The sequence below is a fragment of the Eretmochelys imbricata genome, chromosome 10 (assembly GCF_965152235.1).
Source record: "Eretmochelys imbricata isolate rEreImb1 chromosome 10, rEreImb1.hap1, whole genome shotgun sequence".
Classification (NCBI taxonomy): Eukaryota; Metazoa; Chordata; order Testudines; family Cheloniidae; genus Eretmochelys; species Eretmochelys imbricata.
In genome coordinates this window covers 5,261,722-5,287,903 of record NC_135581.1, presented here as the reverse complement: position 1 = coordinate 5,287,903, position 26,182 = coordinate 5,261,722, and the positions used below count along the sequence as shown (strand labels likewise).

General features: G+C 42.7%; 1 protein-coding gene across 1 annotated transcript in view; it reads left to right on the top strand.

Moving 5' to 3' along the window:
- Positions 1–26,182, top strand: part of LMF1 (lipase maturation factor 1) — a 339,188-nt gene that overhangs the window by 234,860 nt on the left and 78,146 nt on the right. Inside the window, exon 6 of the mRNA XM_077828568.1 lies at positions 4,502–4,669. Coding sequence (XP_077684694.1) covers positions 4,502–4,669 — 168 coding nt within the window. The remainder of the gene's footprint in view (positions 1–4,501; positions 4,670–26,182) is intronic.

The following is a 26,182-nucleotide window of genomic DNA, read 5'->3' as shown; positions in this document are numbered from 1 at the left end:
GTCTGAGAAGGAATATCGAACAGTGGGATTAAATACGTGATCAGAGTTTATATAATACTGTACCAATAAGGAAAGAGGGGGGAAAAAAAGGCTATGTGTGTTTACAGTCCCAGAGAAGAGCGTTTACTCTGGTGTATCAATAGCCTTGTGTTGGGTTTTAGTGGCATAGAGTTTAGTAAATTAGGAGTCTTTAGGTACTTAGCACTTTAATGGTTCTCACTAAGAACATAATTAAACGCTAGACCCCTTAGGGAGAAAAACCAGTTTATTGTGCATATTTTTAGAATCTGTTACCAACCCACATAAAAATCTGGTAGATACAAGCCAGAAAGCGTGCATTAGTTGGAACTTTGAATTTATTTATCACAGCGAGCAGCCCCCCACCAGATATTGCTTGAGAATCACGTGTTACAAATCTGTCCCATGAATTATGGAATTAATTTTCCCCAATCTTATTTCAAAACACATGTGTGGTGTTTTTTCTTACTGGTGGAGGTGCAAGGCAGGGCTGTAGGTTTATTATAGTGAGTGGTGAGTTGACACATGCAACCATGTTGTTGCAAACAGTTTTATATTTAAAAAGTAAAAACATTTTGTGGGATCCTCCAATACTGCAGTTTATTCTAAGACTGCTTAACCAAGGTTTCCTCTCCATTTCAGTTATGAGTTTGTCTTGCAGCTGGTTAATTCAGTTCATACAGGGATGCTGCAGATACTGAAGTGGATCACAATCACTATCTCTTGCTCAATTCTCTCAGGAGAGCAACTTCTTGGAAGCTTTCTAGGATGCATGAGGTTATGAATCAGCAAAGAAGTGGAGTTGAAGGTTTAATAACACCCCCAAACTAAACCCTCTTAAAAAGATGATGGAATGTTTCCCTCTTCCCATGGTTTTGACACTGATGCTTATTCATGACACAGCAGAGATGTTTTCACAGGAAACAATTGTGCTAGGAAAGCACTCAGCATGCCAGAGTTATGCAGTTTTGCAGGTTTTCCTCTTAAATGCCAGCATATGCTCCATGTACCTTCACCCAACCTCGACTATACCAGTGGGTATTCCACAGGTGGAATGCTTGGGGGGATGTGAAGGAGGCGGAGGGAGAAGCCACCCCAAGCTCCAGTTGGCAGCTGTTGACTTGAACACATAAGGAAAACAGAGAGAAATTTCCCAGCGATGCAGGTGCCTGCGTGTCAGAGTTGCTCTGTCTCCGACTTGCTCTGGAACGCGACTTTTGCCTCAACACCCTTTCCTGAGTAAACACTCGTTTCTCACTGGGAAAGCTGCATAGCGCTACACCCTTGTTCCACAACCATATGGAATGCATTTCGAAGGAACACACACACACAATGCGCTCCCCTGGGCTTTTCTCTTTCTTTTGCTCCCTCTCTTCTCCTCACCTATCTTTTAACGAATTTCTCTCTCTCTCACTCACTCACACTCACACACACACACACACATACACACACTTTCCTTTTACTTACCATATTTTAGTTACACAAGATTTATGGTTTTGAGCGATGGCTACAGTGTTGGAGAGGAAGGTTACATTATTGATAATGTCTTGATAGGCTCCATATGCCTAAAACCGTTTCCCATCAAAAACACTTCTTTCCCTCCATCGACAAATCCTCCAAGGAGCCAAGTATGGTTTGTGATGCTGCTGCTGATGCATTAGAACGTAGGTCCCTTGGGTCGGGGACTTATTTGACTCATCTCGCCTGTTGCACCGTCTCTCATCTACCAACATCTGTGTATAGATATTGAAAACAGGAAGGAAAAAGTACTGGGCTAACATGACCCTGAGTTACTGACCCCATGACAAATTGCTAAGCTGCATCTGTTCTCTTTTTCTCTTGTTTCTATTCCGGGATGAGGATTATTGATAACGAATATAGCTGCTCACCACTTAGTGTCATCAGGAGTTGGGATAAATATCAGCAAATCCATCCATGGAGTCTGGGCTGTCCCCAAACACAGGTACAAATGTCTCTCTAAGCCAGGGGCTCTCAACCTTTCTGGACTACTGTACCCCTTTCAGGAGTCTGGTTTTTCTTGCATACCCCCAAGTTATACCTCACTTAAAAACAACTTGCTTACAAAATCAGACATAAAAACACAGACGTGTCCCGGCGCACTATTACTGAACAATTGCTGACTTTCTCATTTTTATCATATCATTGGAAAATAAATCAATTGGAATATAAATATTGTACTTGCATTTCAGTGTATAGTCTATAGAGCCGTATAAACAAGTCATTGTCTGTATGAAATTTTAGTTTGTGCTGAATTTACTCGTGCTTTTTATGCTGCCCCTTGTAAAACTCGGCAAATATCTAGATGAGTTGATGTACCCCCAGGGGTACCCCTAGTCGAGAACCACTGCTGTAAGCCGTGACTCAGGCTGGGTCTACATTACAAAGTTTTGCAAGCTTAGCTGTATCAGCTCAATGTGAAAAACTCAGAGTAGGCACAACTGTACCAATAGAAGAGTGCTTTCGTTGGCACGGCTAATGTCGTTCAGAGAGCTAACGTGGCTGGGCTGGCAGAAGTCCTTTTGCCAGTATTCACGATGTTTCCACTGTGCCAGCAGAACTATACCAGCAAAGGCTCCGTAGTGTAGACAATCTCTCAGATGGTCGCAGTTTTTCATGGGACTCTTCTCCTATTTGCTTTTCCTTCCCCTACAGAAGGGGGAGCTTCAGAGACTCGGCTACTTCTCTGCACAGAAGAGGATGAACAGAACCTCTGTGGTCTGGCAATCCCTTGAGAATAAATTTCTCAACGCCTGAGTTTGATGCTCCCCACACTGGCTGCCTTTCTCAAGGATCCAGGTAGTTTCACTTCTGGTCCTTGCAGAAAGTGAGGCAGTGCAGAGAGCGAAGAGATCGATGCATGTCTTCACAGCACGCCAACCGCAAGATACAATGGCAAGACTCCTTTATCAGGGAGGAAGAGGGGTGAGGGTGTTTGCCACCTTTACCTACCTTTGTCTCTCTTAATTTCAGATGATTATTTGCAGGCCTTCGACCCACTTTTCCATTCCCCAGTTTTGCTGGGTAAAATTACACCCTGTAAAACTGGTTTCAGAGTAGCAGCCGTGTTAGTCTGTATCCGCAAAAAGAAAAGGAGTACTTGTGGCACCTTAGAGACTAACAAATTTATTTGAGCATAAGCTTTCGTGAGCTACAGCTCACTTCGTCAGATGCAACTGTAAAACTGACACTTTATCCACTTTGGTTTTGGTTTAACGTGTCCTCTCTCTCCCTCCCCCTCCCTCCCCCCCAAGCTGTCCTTTCTAAAGGGAAATGTATTGCCTTGCAGTTTTGGAGGCAAGGTGGAAAAAACCCTTGATGAATCTCTCTGAAGTACTGGGGATTGCTTGTGAAGAATCAAACATCCAGATTAATTTAAAACAGTTCCCAAGTGGGGGGGAGGGGGTCGAAGGGCCCCCAGTGGCATTTCAAACCGATCATCTTGCTGAACCAGGATGTATGAACACCATGACCCTCTGCCCCCTTGTTGTACTGGACTTGGCAGCGTTCCTTGACCCCTCCGATTGCTCCATCCTGTCCCGGTGTCAAAGGAAGGAAGGATGCGGTCTCTTGTCCTGGGGGGGTTACAACAGCCTCAAACCCAGATAAAGCAACAGCTTTATTAATTCCAGCTTTGCTAATAGGGAATTACAATGGTTGTGGGATTTGGCAGTGGCATTGCCATGCATAGTACAATACTTTCCCTGGATTGTTTGTATTTTTGATTTTGCTACAAATAATTTAAAGATGTGTTGTGTCTCCTTCAATTAAAACGGTGATTTTCAGCTATTGTTTTTGCTGTCAGGATTTTAAAACAATGCTAATAAATTTGAGCTTTTGTTAGACATGGTAAGATGAATTGTTTAAAAAAAAAAAGAGTTAAGTGTAGCATTTTTATCAGAGGCGGTTATTAACATGAGTTCGTTTTAGCCTGCGTGGTAGGATAAGCAGGTTTATTGCACTGCGTAGAAAACTTCCCCATGTCAAAGAAAAAACTCCGGTTGACATATAAATAATTTGGTGCAAACACGAGCATCTTAAACTGACACCCCGCATTTGGAAGCACTTAGTTAGATTGTAAACATATTGAAATCGAGCCCGCCTCTGAATCAGAAGACCTGAGTTCCTTTCTCTTCCTGGTTCTCTGACCGACTGAGTGGCGTGACCGTGAGGAACTCATCACCCCCCTTTTTCCCTTTGTTTCTCTAGCTGTATCACCTCTTTTATGATACTTAACCACTTGTTTTGATTTTTTTTTCTTCCCCAGTTTTTGGTTTTACAGCAAGAAAATGCAAAATTTGGACTGAAAAGGAAATGGTCTTCAAAAATTTTCATTTTGGGGGAGGGAGGGAGGTCGTTTCCTATAGAAAGTTTCAACAAAGTATGTTTAACCAACTCTGTTAGTAATGGTAGTGGATGTGGAGGGGACTCATTGCTACATGACACCTTTTCTTTACTCTTTCAGACTCAGCCAGTACCCAACCCACTATCCTATTACATGCACCGGTCACCATGGTGGTTTCACCAGTTTGAGACGTTAAGCAATCACTTCATCGAGCTGGTGGTGCCATTTTTTATCTTCATGGGGCGTCGCATGTGCATCATTCACGGCATTTTACAGATTCTCTTCCAGGTGAGACTTTCCTGCTTTTGCCTTATTAGCGTCCTGGCTTAGTGAGTGGTTTCTGGGGGCATTTGAAAGACTCTGGAAGCCTCCCCCTATTTTCATATGTGTTGTAGCATGACTGTACGAGGTCTAGGGAAATATACGAACAAAAATTGCAGGGGAATTGGATGACTTGGGTTAGGTTCCTAGTCTGAATCCAGCCCAGATTAACGGTTATTCAAAATCATTGGCTCTTTGGTGAGCTACTGGCCGTGAGTACCTGATGTCAGTGCATTCCCTACAGATTTATCTACATCACACTTGGACCAATTAGAAATCTTTTGGGCAGAGAGGACACGATTAGCATAGGGATTCAAATGAAACGCTGACGAGGCCAGGACCCCAATTGATGGAGGTGGATGAAATTTTGCTAGTTATCAAAATAGATTTTTTTTTATGAAAACATTTAATTTGTTTTCAAAATTTTCTGTTCTTTGAAGAATATTGACAAATGTTCATGGAAAAATGTAACCTGTTTGTCGTGGTTCGAAAAGTTTGTTTCATTTTTCTGTGATATCAACTCTGATCACTTTATTTTGAAAATAAAAATGTTTAATGTAATAAGGCAATCCATGAAAAATTCAAAAAACTGAAAATCACAGACTGTTTCTTTGCTAATTCACATCTGAATCTTTTCCCTCAAGTGCTTTTTCATTAAACTCCAGCCATTCTGATTCTCAGGCCCAACTTCCAGGTTTTGTTAAATACTCTCTGTTCAGTGTCTCTTCAGCGTTGGGAAGCTCATATACTGTAGCTGAGAGCGCTTTTGCAAATATGTGTGATATATAAACTGGAGAACAACTTATAAACTGACTGGGCAAACCACAATAATGCTGACCGGCATGAAAGCAAGGGAATTTTGAGTTTGTGATGAAATATCCCGCCTTCCCAATCACATTCTGTCACAACGAGGTACCACAGCACATGTAGCCTGTTTGCTCTCTTTACACACCTTGTGGTGCTAGAGTTATTACGTTTTTGATGCCATTTGATGCCTTATGAAGTCTCTCTTCTATGCTATAATCACCGGCAAATGGGAGCCAAGACCAGGACATGGTATAGTGCGTTAGAAATTGATTTGTTTACCATTTGATTGGCTCTGTACTGGAACAATCCAAGATCCCACTTTAAAAAATAAATCCGATCCACATCGGAGTCTTTTGATCCGTAAGAACTTAGTGCCCAGGTACATCTCACTCCACACTGTATGCCCAGCAGTAGCCCCATACAGAACTAGTCAATATTCCTGTTGAAGCGTGATTGTTATAAAGATGACGACGCTGATAACTCTAGGAGGATGAAGAGATTGTTAGCTGCCTCTCATGCCTTTTGTCCAGGTGTTGATTATTATTTAAGAGTGATATCCTGTCACATGGTGTTGTGCAAATATATAGCAACTCTAGGCAACTCTTCGGAATTCCTTCTCTTGTTTTTAACCTTAGTGTGTTACGGTAGCGTCAGTCAGATTTATGTGATTAAGTCAGATATTCTGTGGCTGCTGCAGTGTATTCTTCAGTGTGCTAGAAAGAATAATTTCAGAATCCATCTACATAGCTATGGTATTTCTACTTCAGTACCCGAGCACTATAACGCTTGCTGAGAAATCAACACCACCTGCTTTGGGGCATAGTGTCATTCTCCTCAACTCTTCCTAAATTACAGTTTAAGGGCCCAGTCCTGGAAAAAATGTAAGAGATCTATGGGCCTTATTGCTTGAAAAGAGGAAATTTTCAGTTAAGTACGGTTCATTTTACTAATGTGGTAAACACTAAAGGTTTACTAAGTAGTTCTTAATACAGAGTATTGATAGAAAACCAGCTCTTCTTAAGTAATGGATTGTGCTAGAAATCTCTCATGTGTCAGTTCTCCTAAGTATCGATATTCAATCATTAGCGCTAGATTGGCTGTTAAAATTCAACCACTGGGCAGTTGATAGGAGCTGGAGTAGCAGCTTTGCATTGCAAGGGTGTGTGATGGTTTTGTTCAGTTGGGATGCATGCATTTGTTCAGTTGTGACAGCTGGGCTGCCCCCAGCTTTGGACTGGAACCATATGCAGAGTGGTGAGCCGTGTACTTGGATTTCCTGCAAAACCACAAGTTCATTCAATTATGGGCCCATATTCGAACCTGAACTGAGTTTTGCATTTATAACAAAACCCTAAACCAAGTAAATTGTGTTTGGTTTTGAAGTTTTGCTGCCAAGATTTCAATGTTTTGCATTGCTTTGAGGAAAAAAACATTTTGTCATTCAAATCCCTCCTCCCAGCCATCCCCCACGAACCAAAAAGATGCACAAATATCTCTGCATTATCCCTTTGCTGGCTCTGGCTTACTGTATATTTGGAGTCCTCTTACATGTAAAACTAATGCTGAGCATCGTAGCAAAGAAAACGAATGCTGCCCACTCGACAGCCAGAACCAAACCTGAAGACAACCATTCTAAATTCAGCCTTCCTGACAGAGCCAGAAAACGGGCTAGCAACTTCTCAGATGACCCCCTAATGGGCAATGCAAACATTTGTATGCTACAAAATTTAAAAGGGGGAGCCACTGGGATCTGAAAAAGAAAGGTACGTACAATAAAGACTGGTAATGACATAATGTAAGTGCGGCCATCTACCCGCCGTTTAGTTGGCACTTTATTGATAGCTTGCCATTACTGACCTATTTCTATCACAAGGGGCGTCTGCGAGGGAAAAAAGGTCTCAGTGTAATAAGCAACCCTGGAGCCTTTATAGCATTTCAACAAAAACCTGTTTATTTAATATTTACTGCCCCTTTCCTTCATTCAGAATGACTTTTATTGACAATACTTCTGCTCTGCAAAGGAAGCCATAAAGTTTCATGTTGATATACCACTTAATTCTGTTTTTCAAGATTTGAATTGACATTACATGCAAGTTTTATTGGACATTTTATAATTGTTATTGGAGTCATGGTGGCTAGGCTGCGTAAGTGTATTTTTCCAGATTCCAACCGGCCTGGAGAATATTGCTTTGTCGGGAGTCCCCCCAAAACCTGTGCGAATTATTCCTCTGACTATTTCACACTGTAATGAAAAGGTTTAGGGAAGAGGCTTCCATCATTGCCAATCCTGATAGGGAGACGGTAAGGAGCGTGTGATCCCAACAGAGCAGAGGACTACGCTCACAGGGTATGACTCGATGACAGAATTACAGTCCAGTTATGCTGTATTGTGTACTTATCATTTGCAAGACATAGGATACCCGTGGGTGACCTATTGTGGGGAAGCTATGCAGCAGATCTGTCTAAACATGAATGAAACATACGCAGTGACTCTTGTAAATATAGATATATAATATGCTCATTTTTCCTCCTCTGTTGTTCAGATATTTGTTGTGATATATACACTGCATTTAAAGAGAAACTGACCGTGTTGGCTGGCCCCAGATTTCACCCTCCTCTCATCCATCCCGCTAAAAAATGTTTTTTTCTTTCAAAATATCCACCCCACCATAATTGAGAGGTTTCTTCCCTTCTGAAACCAGGGGCTGTATCAGGCTTAAAACCCAGAGGCTGGGCTGGGGGACCAGGCAGCAAACCTAGGTCCTGTCCCTGATTGTTTCTTGGAAATGCGTTACATGCATAGATACAGCACCAACCCTTCCTTGTCGTGGCATTGTTCATGTGAGCAAGGCAGGGAAGTTGAAATTGATGGGAATTGTGTGTGCTAGACACCAGCCTGCCCAGCAGGCTCAGAGAACCTGAACCAGGTAGGAAGAGTGAAGACCTGTGCTACACACCTACCATCTTCACGAAACCCCATGGGTCTGAGCCAACCAACCAGAGAGCTAAGATTTTAAGAATGCTTCAGCCTTGTAACTGCAGATGATGATGATGTTGGGTGTGTATTTTTACTGTCTTGGGTGTGTTTTCTGGAGTAAATTTTTGGCCCATCCACCTTGACAAATGTCCCTTTAACTAAAGCTATCTCTTATTTCATTCTCTGGCTGGTTTCCAGAGGGCACGGGGCTCACTGGTATCAGGTAGTGAGTTTCAGCTGGCCTGACCAGTTCAGTGTGCCCCAATTCACTTATGACATAATCTGTGTCTAGTCGGTGTCGTGTGAGTTATCATTGGAAAGCCAATAACACACTGATCATTACAGTTCCTGTGTGGTGTATATGTGGTAAACGCCCAAAGGACAGCAAATGTGAAGGCAATATGGGTCTAAAATGTGTTTGAACCAGACAAGTCTAGGGACTGGGTAAACAGGCATTTTCCAGACAGAGGAAAGGCCAGCACCTCGATCCAAGTGCAATGGCAATCACAGACAGGTGGCCGTTCACTGGCATATCAGCGGCTACAGGGACAGATCAGTTTGCATTGTAGAAAGCCCCAGAGGGGAAGAAACCAGCATGGAACCTTCTCCATCAGACTCCATAGCATCTTTCCCAACAGCAGGGACACTGGTCTTTGAAAAAGATACGTTTCAAAAGTTCAGTGGACCATGAAAGAGACAGGCAAAGAACCCCAAGTGATCTCTTGCCTAAGACAACAAAGAAACCAAGCCCTTTGGATTTGTGGGAGATTTTGACAAAGGGAGTGGTCAGCCATCTTCGTAGAAGGAAGTGTGGTAAGAATCTGACCTTAAACCAGGACTGTAGTTTTGTTAAGTCTTGGTCACTAGAAAGTGTTTTTCAATTCTAATTGCTTGTAACCATTTCTATCTTTTACCCCTTATACCTGAGCTCCCGTAAAACCTCTCTTTTTGATTAAACAAACTTGTTTTATTTTTATTCTAAATCAACCCCATACTTTGTTTGCCTTGACGTGATGATATCTCCAGTTAAAACAACAAGCCTTCTTCTCTTTAAAGGAGCAATGGACATTATTACTTATCTGATTGTTCCAGTATGTTTCAGGGCAGATGGTTTGGGGAAAACTTGGGACTTTGGGGGTGTGTTGGGGTCACTTGGCTAGGAGTAACCAAAGCGGGTGGAGACCAGTGTGTGGCTGAGGTGAACAAGCAGGCTGCTGGAGTTAGAGTTGCTCAAAACGCAGGCACCTAGTGTATGTTTGGATGCTGGCTGGGAGCGTCCAGGCAGGAAGCTATAGCAGCTGAGTGTTTTACGGGACCAGGGTTACAGGATAAGCAGTGACGCAGCCTCTCACTGGCCTGAATCGCACCTCAGAACACGACACTCCCCAACACGTCAGACAATTGTCAGATTCTTCTTAGTGTAAACAGACCACGGTTTAAAAAGCAAGCGATGAGTGAGATGAATGCTGGCTGGTTCCCATTAGAAAAATCATTACTCATCATTATTAAACACCAAATTGCCAAGAAAAAGGCTTTGAGGTTTACAGTTGTGGGTGTAGTTCTTGTAAGCATCTGCACACAGATACTCGCAGTCAGATAATAGTGCCCAGAGCCCAAAGGTGAGTCAAGAGAAAATGTCACCCAAGATTTCGGAGCAGCCCAGCCAGCCCCCACCAGCCTTTTATCCCCAGGGCAGGCTCAGAAGCAGCTCTTGAGCCACGAACACAGCTGTGCACAGTGTCTGCCAAGGGGCCAGGTGCCTCTGCTGGCAGACTCTCTTTCGCAGCTTGGCATGCATGTCCCGCTACAGCTGGCTACGTCTCGTGTGTGTCCATGTCCATAAGTGCCAATGATTCCCTGATGCTGGGAAAGAGATTGAAAAAGGCCATTCTGATCCCTTGATTGATTGCAGTTTAAACCCTAAAACTCCAAGATAATACACTTTAACCCTCAAAGAGATTGTTGTGGAATCAAAGCTTTGGGGCCGTATGATTCCAACTCTGGGAGAGCTTGTATCAGACTTTCCATAGCTTAGTAACTACAGCTGAGCGGCATGGATGGAGTGTTCGTATATTGCCGTATGATTTTGTATGCAGCATTTGTGACCATCATTGCTTGACAGCGCTGTAGCAACAGGCGTTCACTCTGCAGTGCGATGCAGAGCAGCGTCCCAAGAGCCCTCGCCTCTGGCCGTGTTCCCATGATCCACACGTCATGTGTTCATTTCCACAGATTTAATAACACAGCCAAGTTCTCATATAATTAATATTTTATATATTGGAGATTCAAGTGGGAATTCCGTATGAATGTGACCCGGGCACACGATGGGCAGATACCGTGCAAGCTTCTCACTTCTTTCCCCAGCACGGCCTTGCCGGTGCAGCTCAGCTGTGACCTGCAGCGCCCCCTGCCTCTGCAGTCCTGGTCCCCACACACCTGAGTCGGTTCCTCAATCTGCAGCTGCAGCATCCTTCGTTCTTCCAGTGCTGGGCCTGCATTCTTCCTGCCAATGAACCTCCAGCCTTATCCAGGCTGCTCCAGTCCTGGGGGCTGGCTTAAGCAGACTATCAAACTGCACCCCTATTCTCTGCTGGGCAGAAAGGGAGATTCTTTTCAGCTTCTGTCAGGATTTGACGTCAGATTGAGCCACGGAGCACTCAGAAGAAGCCTGAGTGAGTTTAATCTGTGCTCACAAATGAGCATTGAGTCTTTAGAACTCTTCAGGGGCCTGCTAAAGATGCTCTTTCTGGATCCGCATGAACATTCTGAGACTGCTGTTTGGATTCTGTACCGTATTCACTGGGATACTTCACAGGGGACAAGAGAACGGCCACTGGAGATAGCGTGGTCCAGTGGATAGGGCACTAGACTGGCCATCAGGAGACCTCAGTTCTATTCCCATCTCTGCTACTGACCTGTTGTGTGAACTTCGGCAAGTCGCTGTGCCTCTGTTTCCTCTCCCAGCCTTTATCTTCTCTGTTTAGACTGCAGAAAGTTTGCAGATGACACAAAAATCGGGAGTGTTAAATAATGAACAGGACAGGTCACTGATACGGAGCGATCTGGATCGCTTGGTAAACTGGGCACAAGCAAATGATATGAATGTAAATGTGTACATCTAGGAACAAAGGGGGGACTGTATACTGGGAAACAGTGACTCTGAGAAAGATTTGCGGGGGAGGGTTGATGAATAATCAGCTGAACATGAGCACCCAGTGCAACGCCGTTGCCGTAATAGCTAATGCAATCCTCGGACGCATAAACAGGAGACTCTCAAGGGGGAGTAGACCAGTTAGTTTATCTCTAGGTTTGGCATGGGTGCAATTGCTGCTGCAATACTGTGCCCGGTTCTGGTGTACCCAGTTCAAGAAGGATGTTGATACAGTGGGGCGTGTTCAGAGAAGAGCCAAGAGAATGATTAGACAATGAGAAAACATGCCTTATAGAGAGAGGGTCAAGAAGCTCCATCTATGTATTATAGACCAGTCAGCTAACTTCAGTACCCAGAAAGATAATGGTGCAAATAATCAATCAATCAATTTGTAAGCATCTAGAAGTTAATAAGGTGATAAGTAGCAGTCAGCATGGTTTTGTCAAGAACAAATCACATCACACCAACCTAATAACTTCTTTTGATAGGGTAACAAGCCTTCCGAGTGGGAGGGAAGCAGTAGATGTGATATACCTTGACTTTAGTAAGGCTTTTGATGCTGTCTCACGTGACCATCTCATAAACAAATTAGGGAAATATAGCCTTAATCAGTGGTACATGTACCCCTGAGGGTACGCAGAGTCTTCCAGAGGGTACACCAACTCATCTAGATGCTTGTCTAGTTTTACAACAGGCTACATAAGACGCACTAGCGAAGTTAGTAAAATTTCATACAGACTATGTATATATGTTTCTACTGCTCTATATACTAGACACTGAAATGGAAGTACAATATTTGTATTTCAGTTGATTTATTTTATAATGATATGGTAAAAATGAAAAAGCAAGCAATTTTTCAGTAATAGTGACACTTCTATTTTTATGTCTGATTTTGTAAGCAAGTCGTTTTTAAGTGAGGTAAAACTTGGGGGTACACAAGACAAATCAGACTCCTGAAAGGGGTACAGTGATCTGGAAAGGTCGAGAGCCTCTGGCCTAGATGAACCAACTATAAGGTGGGTGCACAACTGGTTGGAAAACTTAACAAAGAGATGGTTCGGGGGTGACTTGATTACAATCTATAAATACCTACATGGGGAACAAATATTTAATAATGGGCTCTTCAGTCTAGCAAAGAAAGGTATAACATGATCCAATGGCTGGAAGTTGAAGCTAGACAATTCAGACTGGAAATAAGGTGTACATTTTTAAAAGTGAGAGTAATTAACCATTGTAACAACTTACCAAGGGTGATGGTGGATTCTCTCTTAGTGATAATCAAGATAGGATGTTTTTCTAAAAGATCTGATCTAGGAATTCTTTTGGGGATGTTCTATAGCAGGGGTAGGCAACCTATGGCACGCGAGCTGATTTTCCATGGCACTCACACTGTCCGGGTCCTGGCCACTGGTCCCAGGGGCTCTGCATTTTAATTTAATTTTAAATGAAGCTTCTTAAACATTTTAAAAACCTTATTTACTTTATATACAACAATAGTTTAGTTATATATTATAGACTTATAGAAAGAGACCTTCTAAAAACGTTCAAATGTCTTACTGGCACACGAAACCTTAAATTAGAGTGAATAAATGAAGACTCGGCACACCACTTCTGAAAGGTTGCCGACCCCTGTTCTATAGTCTGTGTTAAGACAAGATGATCACAGTGGTCCCTCTGGCCTTGGAATCTATGACTCTATGAAAAAAACCTCTTTGGAGCCAGGACCGTGTCTCTCATTTTGTTTTTACAGCTCCTCGTTATATGGGGCATCCAGGTTGGGATTTTTAGACAATTACTGTCCTATAAATAATGACACTAGTCCCTGCTTCTGGTGAACATGCCCAAATGGGCATGCCCTTTTTAAACCTGATACTTATTCAAAATAGATAAACTTGGGGAAATCCTGTACCCTAAACTTTTTGAACTTCTGGCAAACCCATGTTTGGTACCTAGAAACCACAGTGATCAGTGAATCAGACAGACACATGTTCACACTGTTGTGGGTGAAATCTGCAGCCTCCAATTAAAGGTGGTTGGCTAACGTGTTTTGATGATGGTTTTAATAAGTGGTTCTCACCCATTGTGTCTGAGGAGAGCAGTCTGTTGGTTTTTAAACAGAGATGGGGCCTGAGCCTCAGAGCATTGATCTGGAACCAAAATACACCCAAGTTCAGGGGAAGTCAGACCCAAAGTCATGTTTGTTGTTGTTCATCCTAGCAGCAATATTTCAGCAGCTTCTGGAGCCACAGTTGAGATCAGGGCCCAGTTGTACTTAGCTGCATACAAGCACATCACAGTGAGAGAGTCCTTGCTCTGAAGATTTTACAGTCTAAACAAACAAAACAGACAAGGATGGTGGATGGGGAGGAGAAACACAGAGTGGGGATGTGACTTGAGCATGGCTGCACAACAGATCAGTGGGAGAACCAGAACCTGTTTCTACTGATTCTGTTCAGTTCTTCTATCTAGGAGGCCATGCTGCCTCCTGTCTCTCTTTGGAAGTATTGCATTTTTCTTCTCCATTCTCTTTCCCTTGAGTTTCTCTTTCCTCCGTGTGCGTTCGCTTGCAACCACCCACAGCAGCATGTGGAGGTCTAGAACAGGCGTCCATGGGTGAAATCTGAGAGGGGGGAAAAAACACATACTAGCTACTTTGTGGGTGTCTCGCTGTTCTTTGCAGCTGGCTCCGAAAACCCTGAGGTTGCATGTTTCTGACAATGTCCAAAGCACAACCTACACCAGCAAATTTATTTCTTGGCTCCTTGAGCCAGGCTGTAAAATTACACCATTTGGCAAGTGAGTTCATGAGGGGAAGCGAGAGGAAAGCCAAGAAGTAAAGGAAAAGCCACCTTGCCCTCTGCACTGGCAGGTAGCGTCGGATTAGCAGTGCCAGCAGGTTTCAGCTGCCAGAGTGGGAAGGGTGGGGATGGTTACAGCAGGGTGGCGTTTGTCAGAGTTGGCAGTGGGAAGTCTCCCAAGAGAACAAAAATAATAATAATAAAGGGAAAGTGGGGCAAAGAGACGTGTTGGAAAATCAGGGCGGATAATTAACTTCCGTGGCACAGTTCTCAGTAACGCAGCAATAGAGAGACAGGCCGGGATTTTCAAAGCAGCCTAAGGGATGTAGGGAATAGGATTTGGCCAATGACCTTCCTGTCGACTTTTGAAAATCCCAACCTCTGAACCCTAGGTCCGATCTCACTCTGTCTAGATACATTGATGTCAAAGGAGTTACTCTAGGTTATGCTGGTTTGAGATCAGACTTGGGCCCACAGTTTAAAGAGACAAAATTAAAGGGCCTTAAACAACATAAAATGATAAATTCATTGAGTCGCTGACAATTCCTTGTAAGCACCGTGCGTCGGTCCTGCTTCCTGTGGAAGTTTGGCCATTGATCACAGTGGGAATCGGATGGGCCTTGGGAGGGTAGGAGCCATGTATATAAAGGAGAAGCTACCGTGCAAACAAAGCAGGCTTCCAAGCCTTGTGAGGGTCAACTATTAAATCCTCAGAAGCCAATATTCGTTCTGATATGGAGTATCTAGAAAAACCATTCCTCAGTCCTCAAGGCACCGTCACCATCCCCAACCCTTTGTGCAAGCAGCTGTAAAGGAGAAAGTAAGTCTTGTGACTCATTGTGGGACTCTCACGGGAGGACGGGACACTAAGAATCAAAATACACTCTGGAGATTGGTGTGTGACTTTACCAAAGAACATACCCACTGTGAGGTAGTAAAATTCAGGGACGTGTTTGTGGGCAAGAAGGAGGCCCAGCCTCGGAAATGAGGCCTAAACATTTGGATGCACTGCACATCTCAGTTTAGCAGCTGAGCACGACAGACGAGTCATCCAACCAACCTAGATGTTATATGCTCTTGGAAGTATAAATAAAAGGAAATATTTCTTCACACAATGCGCCATCAACCTGTGGAACTCCTTGCCAGGGGATGTTGTGAAGGCCAAGACCATAACAGGATTCAAAAAAGAACTAGATAAATTCATGGAGGATAGGTCCATCAATGGCTATTAGCCAGGAGGGGCAGGAATGTTTGCCAGAAGCTGGGAGTGAGCAACAGGGGATGGAACACTTGATGATTTTATATGTGTGCAATGGGGGCGGCAACAGGGCTCTGGAGCACCCAGCACTGGCCACTGTCGGAAGACAGGATACTGGGCTGGATGGACTTTTGGTCTGACCCGGTATAGGTGTTCTCATGTTCTTATGTGTATCTAGGTTAGAGCTGGTCAGGTTTTTGTAGATGATGATTTTGACAGGGTTTTTTTTTTTCAAATTTTTGCCAAAAAAAAAAAAATCACCTTTTATTTGGCCCAAACCAAAGAAATTTTGATGAAAACAGATTTTTTTTATGATTTTTCACTTTCATTTTCTTCAAAATTGTTTGCAGAAAATAAAATACATATTTTGACCATCTTTTGTCCAAATGCTGAAAATGGACAGGTGCCCACCTCAGCAAACCCCTCCCCAGGCCTGCTGACAGTGGGGGTAAAAGGGGCAATTGCCTTGGGATGTGGACGATTTAAAAGGGCCCGGGGGCTGGGCACCCTGGGCCCTTTTAAATCGCCTGGGCAGACCGCAGGTCTCACAGGCCTGCCCCTCACCTAGCTCGTCAGTTATTTCTGTGTTTGCGTATGAGAATACAGGGACAAACTGGCTGTCTAGCCACATACACACAAATTAAGTCATGCTGCAGTGTCACAACTGCAACATATTGTGTGGCTAACTTAGGAGCCAGCAGAGGTCACAGCAGCCGCCAGGAGAAAAGGAAAAGAATAATTAAACAGCGTCCAACAGCCCCTCTTCTATAGAAAGTACCTGGATCCAGTATTTGTTTTTACTTGTCATAAATTCGATATGTTGAGCTTATGCTGGTGTAAATTAGGAGTATCTGGGGTTACACCAGTGTCAGACTGCTGTGAGTGAGGCCATAAAAGAAAGTTCAGACAGTAATTCTGGATCCAGTGCCCTAGGGTTAGATTCTGATCTCACTTACACTGGAGTATAGGGTTACTCCAGATTTACATCTAGGATCAAAGGACTGGTAATGGAGCCTTTTACTCACAGCGGGGAACACTTACTCACGGGAGTAGTTCCATTTAGCCTATTGGGGCCGTTTGAATAAGTGCTCAGCAGTCAAGCTGGCTGCGAATGATCATTGTCCTGTGAAGATTTTTGAGGAAAATGGGTGGATGGGGGGAGAGAATCATTTTTGTAAAATAATAATAATAATTGGTGGGGGGCTTTCATCACGAGTTTTTCATGAGTTTCCACGTTGGGAGGTGGAGGGGAGCTGTAATGGGTGGGGAAACATTTCTGCGGAAAACTGCCATGCAGCCGAATTCACCAGCACAAATAATGGCTCTCAATGTGGCCCAGAATTTGGGGCCCGGGTGAGGGATGTTGGGGGGGGGGGCAATGAAGGCTGGGATTGCTCTACTAAGATTAATAACAGTGCTCACAACTGCAAGATCCCTGTGGCTGTTGCTGAGTCCGCAGTAATACTGGCTTACCCAGCGTTGGAACACGGCTGCCAGAACTCAAGGAGGACACCCACTTCAGTTTAGTCTGACCCTGCACTGTCACAGCTCCACAACGTGTCCTTGAATTCACAGGGCTCACCAGTGCCTGCATTGCCTTGGTCAACCAAAACAAGCAAAAGAAACTTGAAGTCAAAGGAGTTAGTGTGGATTTTCTGTTGCAGTTTAGCCATTTTACATTAAATACCAACCTAATCAAAAGCAATCCCGTTTAAGTTAAAGAATCCAAACAATTTCAACATTTCTATAGCTGAGTTCACATACAGCCTGATAACTATTACAGGGAGAGGCTTCCATACCAGACACAAGAATACCAGCTCATACCACCCCAAATTGTGTAAATAGCATTACTCCTGTACTGGTGTCTGGTATTAGTTAGCAACAAGTTAAGTTCTTTCATTTTGCAGTAGTCAGAGTGACTTAGAAACACTTACTGTTAGCCATAGGAGTGCGTTTAATTAGCTTCTGATTCAGAGTTTTTTTTTTTTTAAAAAAAATCATTAAATAAAGTGTCACCCCTACCCGGTGCTATAAACTCTATTTTGATTGTGGCTGCAATAACCCCTTTGGGCATCATTCAAATTGTACTAAACAGTTTCTAGAGAGTGCTGGTTTCTCTCAAAATAAACCGAAGCCCGGCTTTGACAAGCTCTAATGAAAAACAAATTGTTATATTACTTAGAAAAATAATTTGAAGGAAGTTTGAATTAGTTGTAAAGGTGGAAAAGGTTCAGCTACTTGAAAATAGAATTTTGGAAGGTATTTATTTTAACCAGTAAGCCAGTTGCCTTGAAATACAGCCTTATTTGTTTCAGAATGCGCCTAACAAGAGACATGAATCATGCAGTTAATCAGTATGTGAATTTGATTAATTGGAAGGGGGACCGTCAGTGATTCCAAAAGGCGGGGCTGCCTGGCAGTATTCTGAAATGCAGTTTTCGAGCTGGTGGGATATCCCATCAATCATGCTGCTCGCACTTGGAGAAAAACACAGGAGAAAAACCACAACCCCGGGTTTTGGAATTTTTGATTTAAAATAAAATCTGGTTATTCGGGACATTGTCAAAATTCACAGCCAAGGTTTTCAAAAGTGGCTAGTGGTTTTGGGTGCCTCTGTTTTTGGTGGTTCAACTGGAAACACCCTAAATGCGGCTCATTTTCAAAAGGGTTGAGTGCTCAGCACTTTCTGAAAATCAAGCCCCTTTAAGGTGTCTCCAGTTGCTCATCCAGAACTCTCTTGTCCTTATCTGTGCTGCTGCTAACACTTTATGTTGTTAAACTTGGGAGAAAAAATTAAAATCTTAGGCCCTGATCCTGCAATAGGATCCATGCGGGTGAAGTTATTGGTGGGTGGGGTGGGGGAAGAATCCCCATTGTGCTGCATGTGTGCAGGAATCTGCCCATGAAAATACGACTGCAGCATTAAGGTCTAAGTTAATTTTTATCATTTGCGGTAGCTGTTGACTTCTTTGCATTTCACTGAGTTTAGCCAATGAAAACAGACTGCCTGGTTTGCATTAGCACATATTGCCAGCCGCATGTGTTCAAAAGTGACAAGTCAGGCCCCTAAAATCACAAGATTTCAATAAATAAATAAATAAATGAGTTCTTTGTGTTTGTTTTCTGGTTTTCAGTTCTTTAGGGTTCACCCAAGTCACATTTTCTATTCTGTTCCATGCTGTGTGGATTTTAATACCACCCTCGTCGAGCACTGTCCAGTCACGCATTAAACAACATGACTAACGGTCATGTGTGGTTTGTTTTTCCCCCAGGGGGAATTGTATGTACAGTGTAGTGTTTAGGTTTCTAAGTTTGGGGGGTGGTTGTTTGTTTTGGGGTGTTGGGGGGGGCGGAATTGGCTTCTTTTTTAACATCTGATTTTCAAGCTTTTTCTCTGTAACAACAAGGGCTAGAAACTTCGCTTTTTAAACGAAAGCTGGGATTTGCATGTAATCACAAGATTCCAGGAGCTGGGGCTTGAAGAGAAATGCCAAAACATCACAAGATTTGAAATTAAAATGTGAGAGTTAGCAGCACTGAACTAGTTTCTGTTCAGCTTCTCTTTCCGGGAATGATGTGCTAGCAGAGTGCTGTTGTTTGGGTTCAAAACACTGCAGAGAAATGTTAAAACCCTGTCCAATCAGAGCCAGATTCTATTTTCTCATTGGTTTTAATCCAGATAATGCTGCTGAAGTCAATGGAGTGATTCCAAATTTACACTAGTGTAAATGAGATATTTACCTTGATAATTATTCGTTTACAGTAACTGGTACATTTTAAGGCTAAAAGGAACCATTTATAGCCATCTAGTTTGACATCCTGCATAACACAGGCCAAAGAATCTTACCAAATAATTTTTGCATAAAGTCCGTAACTTCTGTGTGAGCTATACTGTAGCTTTTAAAAATATATCCAGTCTTGTTTTCAAGACTTAAAACGATGAAGAATTCACCAACATGTCTCTTGGTAAGTTGTTCCTGTGGTTAATTACCCTCATTGTTACAATTTTTCATCTTATTTCAAGTCTAAATTTGTCTAGTTTCAGCTTCTAACCACTGGAGTTCATTATGCTCTTTTCTGATCTTTACACTAATTTTTTTAAGGATATGTCACTAATAGTAGCCATAGTCTTTTTTTTTTTTTTAAACAGTCTAAATTTGGGGACCCAAATTTCCTTGGTGTGGTGCCCTTTTACATAATTCTGTGTATGTGTTAAAGTTAAAACATGCATGCTCACACACACGCTCTCGCACGCGTGCGCACACCCCCCCCACCAAACTGGTAGCAGATGGCATATTATAAACGTGGTGTTTTACGTTTATAATACATGGGGTTTTTTTAAAGTGAATTATTTATTAGTGTCTGGTTTAGATGTGTGAAAACAAAATGTGTCTGTTCAAATGGAAAATAGCAGAGGGCAAGTTTTGGTTTGGTTTGGTTTTTTAAAAAAAAAACAAAAACAAAAAGGATTTCACTGTTTATTCAGTGACTCCCAAAAACTTTCCGAGCTTAGCTGGGAAGTAATTCCACAGTTGCTGCCATTAACCCTTTTCCTAAATGAATCGATGCCCAGAGCTCTGTTGCAGCCCACAATGCCTTTGTATGACAACCATAATGCTTGTCCCTTCCATCAGTTCATGGCTGTGCTTTCTGCTGCAGAATACCAAATAATTGAGCCTTGAATAACAAATGAGGGAGTGGATCCTTAGCTGATGTAACTCAGGGTATCTATGTTGAAGTCCATGAAGCTACAGTAATTGGCAGCTGCTGCTGATCTGGCCCTAGGCATTCAGCTAGATCCTTCCTAAAGCCTAGTCTAGCACAAAATTATACTGATATAAATTAACGTGCAATTTAATTTTATTTATTTGTGTGTGTGTGTATTATTACACACAGTTAATATGATTATTTACTGATTTTAGTTAAACTGTGCTGCTTTGTGAGTAGCCATGCATCCGTTCGTTGGTTAAGCCTAGCTTATGTCAGTTGAGCTTGCATCTGTAAAAGCATCTGTAAATTTGCAGGCACAAGCTGAACTAATATAATCAGTTTTAAACTGAGAGTCCGGACCCAAAAGTTGCACTAGTTTAACTGAACTGATTTAAGTTAAACTGGTCTAAGTTCTCTGGGTAGACAAGCTCTAAGTCGTGCTGTCCAGAGTGCTCAAAGAGCAGTGATAAAGGTTAATTTTATAGTGTCTTACTTCAATGAAAATAATTCCATTATTCTCTCTGGGCCAAGTTGTTTGGTTTAATGTTTCTCAACAACAAGGCTGCCTCCCAAGATAACTTATTTTGATTTGGAAGCACTGAGATGATCACACTGCTTTAGGTGCTTCAGCCCACACTGAGTTTACACAGCTGTATTAGCTGATTCCCCTGGCACCACTAGATACATTATCTTGCTGGTGATGCAACAGTTAGAAATTGCAGGAAACCTGTATCAATTCATTACTTTCATCTTCCTATTTAAAACTGGGCTTCAACGTGTCGGAGGTGGTGATTCAGAGAATTTGGCGATTCGTCAAGAGACCTTAGAGCAGCTATGGTTTGTTTCCCCTGCTAGCTGAAGTGAGTGATTTTTGCACTGGAATACATGCACAGATCAGTTTATGTAGGTGCCACATGCATACATCCGGGGCAATGATGTGATTCAGTCAGACCTCCTACTTGTTAATGGGGCTTAATAATAATAGTAATGCATAATACTTGTGCAGTGATTTTCAACTACAGGCTCTTTGCAAATATTAATTCCCACAACCCTCCATTTTATAGATGGAGAAACTGAGGTAGAGGTTAAGGGATTTGTCCTTCCTGGACACACCGTGAGTCACTGACAGAGCTGACTTTGGATTTGAACCCAGGAGTACCTTGTTCACAGGCCTGTGCTCATGTTACTAGACCGCACCTCTTTCGCTTAGTCCTAAAGGGCTCACTTGCTTTAGTTTAGTCACTCCCAAGTGTAAACTGAAGGCTTGTCTACACATGGAGTTATTCCTGATTCCAGAATAAGTGTGTCCACACATGGCATTATTCAGAAAGAGCTATTGTGCTTTAAATTTGCACCAGGCCTTAATCAGAAGCAACTTTCAAGTGTAGACAAACCCTGAGATCAGGACCAGTTGTTCAAAGACCCAGAAGATGAGCAGCCTAAAACAACAGTCCCTGCCCGTCACCATCAGTACTTCTCTTGAGTGCCACTGGCAGGAGGAGAGATTAAAAGGACAAGTCCAGAAGCCTAGCTGTGCCTCTATAGTTGATTTATTTAGATAATAAAGAAGCAAAGATTTGAATCCTCTAAAAACCCTACCCTTCCTGTTGAACACGCAGCTGTTAAATGCATACCAGTGCTGGATGAAACGTGTGTGCAAAGAATTCTACTCCTGTGGCATAGATCTTGAACAAAAGGTTGTGCAACAAGGCATTGAGGAAAGTTGAGCAGGAATTCTCAGAATATGAACAGTACATCCTTAAAAGCAGCTTGGAAGTGTTTAGTACCAGGTTATGGCAAGTCCAGCCTAGAGTCCAGTTTGGGAGGCTGGGTTCACTCTGGCAGGGACAGAGATATAAAATGTTCTTTTTGCTGTACAAGTGGAAGGCAGGAGGTTGGATATTTTAGAGAAATCTTTCTCCGTGTAAACAAATGTTTCTCGCTCTCTCTTGTTTGTGGAATGTTCCCTGGCCATTATTCCTGGATTCGATGGTATTGACTTTCTGTATTGTGCCAAACTGCAGCAATCTGAGATGCTGAGCTCCCCTATTTGGAAGAGATGGGCTGTCCCTTCTGCTAACTAGAGAATAGGTTAAGGTTCAGTTCATAATTTCTTTTGGTTGATTGGACCTTTCATCGCTGATAGACAGAACCCTATTTTTTAAAAAAATATGCATTAAAACCCCTGATTCTGCTCTGAGATTTAGGTGGGTGCTGAGATCTGCTGTGTTCTTCTCCATCCAGGATTGAGTGAACCATAAACATCAGAAAATTAAACCAAGGAAGCTAAAAGGTAATGTGTTGTCCTTCCAAAGCAAACACACCTCCACTGCTTTTGGCATCAGCATTCCTGTTTGGTTGTTCTGACATAGAAAAAGAAGAGCCAGCATACTGGACCAGATCAATGGTCCCATCTAGTCCCATATTTGTCTCGAACACTGGCTAGCACCAGAAAACACAGTTGTGCTCATCTGATTGGGTTAAATGCTATGTGGGGCTGGGAACTCAAGATAATCCCTCTTGCAGGACTGTAACACAGGCAGCCAGAAGTCTAGTTTAAAAAAAAAAAAACACACACACACAACAACCCACAGCTCACCATATTGTATACATTATTAGGAACATTTCTCCTTGTCTCCAGCTTGGACTCATTTTATTCTGAGGCACATGAAGAATGATGATTATCTTTGTCATATTTATCCTAACTAGTGGATCTGCTGATGCTATTTTGTGTCTTTTGTTTTAACTTACCTGACTTTTAACTGTACTATCCTGTGTCTAGAGTTCCACAGGTTAACTATATTTTGTGTTAAAAGATACTTCCTTTAATCTACTTCAAATGTGCTGTCTTTCCTTCAAGCAGCCTCTTTTTGGAAGAGATTAAAATAAACAAGTTCAGGTCTTTCTTCCCGAATCTCTCATGAACAAAACAGTATGTAAGGGAAAGTGGTGTGATAGCAACTGGGTGGAACCAACGTCCCAAGGACTGTAATGCAAAAAAGATCAGGGCAACTCTGTTGAGAGAAAAGGGGAAAGAATTATTTCTCATATTTCATATTTCATAATTATTTCTCATATCCAGTCAAATGTCAGTAGGCATTATTACAAAAGTGCCAGGCAACTCCTGCCGCCAATAGTGTCTTGTAGAAAGAACTAGAAGGTAGGGGGAATACAAAGCAAGATCAAACAAAATGTAAATGTTTTTTAAAAAAACAAATCATATTGCGTTATTGGTTTGATAGAGTATCTGTGGCACATATGACGGAGGATGTTGATTGCTTTTATTGCATCAGTTACGTTGTTCATTCCATAACCAGCCTTTGAGGGCCAACCCAGATCCCTGTATCTACAGCAATATGTAACAGCAGGAGCAAATCTGCCAATTCCCTATATCAAGCTTTGATCGTTACTGGGGGCCAGATCCTCAGAAAGGAAGCAAAACTAATGTAAAAGGATCAGGACCAGGGGAGGTCATCAGTCTGCATGCATCAAAATCAGCTTAGTTTCCCTGATTCAGTGGGAAGATCTGATGCTGCCAATGGCCAGTGGAATTTTTCCCAAGTAAGGAATGGCCAGGCCTAACAGCCCAAATGAAGGGCAGTGCTCACTTTCCTGTGCTTGTTTTAGGTGAAAGGATGGAACTAGAAATAGAAACTACAGCTTTAGGTGTTGTCTTCCATGCTGTTTCCTCCCTCAGCCCTAAAAACAGATCAGCCTGATAATCTATATCTGAAGTCACGGGAGGCAATTCCCAATGCCAGTTGCGGTAAGCAAGAAGGTTTATTGGTACCCTGCAGTGTCTATGCCACTCTTAATGGAGGATTTTGTTGTAGACCCAGCTAACAAGATATAGAGCATGAGAGGGGATGAATGCACCAACTTCCCAGGAATCATCCAACTTCTCAGTCAAATAAATGACTCTTGTTCTGTGCCCCAACTCCATGTTTATGGTCAGTCTAAAACTCCACCTGTGATCACCACATGCGTCCTCCGCAAAACTGCAGTAAATTAAAACACAACAGGGAATTTTAAGAATCACATCCTCTTCCTTCTTGGAGTCATGTTACATCGACCTCAAAACATCTGGACTCAACATCTCCTGGGCTCCCAAAGGGTCTGTCGTATTAAAGGTTCATCTTCCTTTGTTAACTCCCCATCCCTCCCGCCTCCCCCAGTACCTCCTCTTAATTCACTGTTGCTTTCAGTGTGGTTGGCCTTGTATATAATTAGTATTTTATGTGCTGTAAATAAAATGCACTGTGGAATAATTTTAGATACCTCTTGCCGTTGGTAAACACAGCTCTATAACCCAATGTGATGTACTGTGCTCATGAGAGAGGTCTAAAATACATGCCCTGCTTTTTTTTAAGCAGAGATTCCTTCAGCCTACAGGGAGGCAACATACGCACGTTAAAATATAACGTTGGATCGTTCAAAAAGAAAGACACTCCATGGGTACAGTAGCATAGTCGCTTTTATTCATTTCCCCTTTGCATCGGAATGACTTTAAAGTGCACTGAGCTTTGGGTCAGCCTGATCAATAGGCAGCATTCGATCAGCTTCCTAGTGCTAACTAAAATCAAGAGTTCTGCACTCTACTTACCCTGCCGATGGACCTCGGTCTCAGACAGGAAGGAAAGAGACAGCTGCTAAGCAGACTCTGTTCATAATTCATCAGGTCAGTGAGGAGAGGCCCTTGCTACTTTTAACCTCAAACAAGAAAGGTTTTGGACTTGAAACGGAGCCCAAAGAGAGAGCGAGAGATGTCGAAAATCATCAGGTGGCCATGCAGGAACTGCAGCGATCTATCAGCTGGAAAGCCCTAGTGGTTCCTGTTCAAAAAGGGCTTTCACTTGAAAGACGGAACCAAGCTATGCAGTAAAGCTTCGTTATAACATCCTAGGCTTACGGTAGGCTCGCGGACAGGTAGTTACAATTCATAGTGGGTTTGTTCACTTATAATGATGGATGAGCCAGTACTGGGACCTTGAATGTGAAATTCTTCACAATTTGGGAGGAAGGGGGACGGAGAGCTTGGTTTTGGTTCTGCATCAGATCCAAATCTGGAAGGGAGGGTATTGTCTTGTTCTGTTCAGACACAGCATAAATCTCCTGGACAGTTTGCAAAGGCACCATCTCCATCCGGCCTAAACCCCTAGCCTTTATTTGACCTTAAACCCAGTCTATCCCTGATCCTGAGCAGACTATTGCTTGCTCATCCCATCTCTACTTACAACACCCCTGTGGCTAACATCCCTGTGTTTCCCTCTTGGAAAACGCAGCACTGAGTTCCTTTCCCTTCTTGCTCTCTGACCTCACTTTACCATTAAGTATGTAGTGTGGCATTCATTGTTCAAGAACTGACAGGAGAGTGACACCTTCGACAGTCCTGTCAAAACACGGTTGAGTAACACAATCAAACCCATTTCCTATTTTAAATACTCGAATACAGCATTTCATGGATAGTCTTTTTTCCAGACAACCCACTAAGTGATGTTACTTCTGAGTATAATCACTATAGCATCAGAATCATTAAGTTATTGTCTAATGTGTAATGACGAGATAGATACCCTACTACAGTGATCTTCAACCTTTTTTTCATTTTGTGGACCCCTAAAAATTTCAAATGGAGGTGCGGATCCCTTTGGAAATTTTAGTCATAGTCTGCAGATCCCAGGTTGAAAACCATTGCCCTGCTAGAAACAAAATCTGCTGCAAGCTTTACCTCTTAAAGATTTAGGCCCCAATCCTGGAAAGACTTACATATGTGCTTCCCATT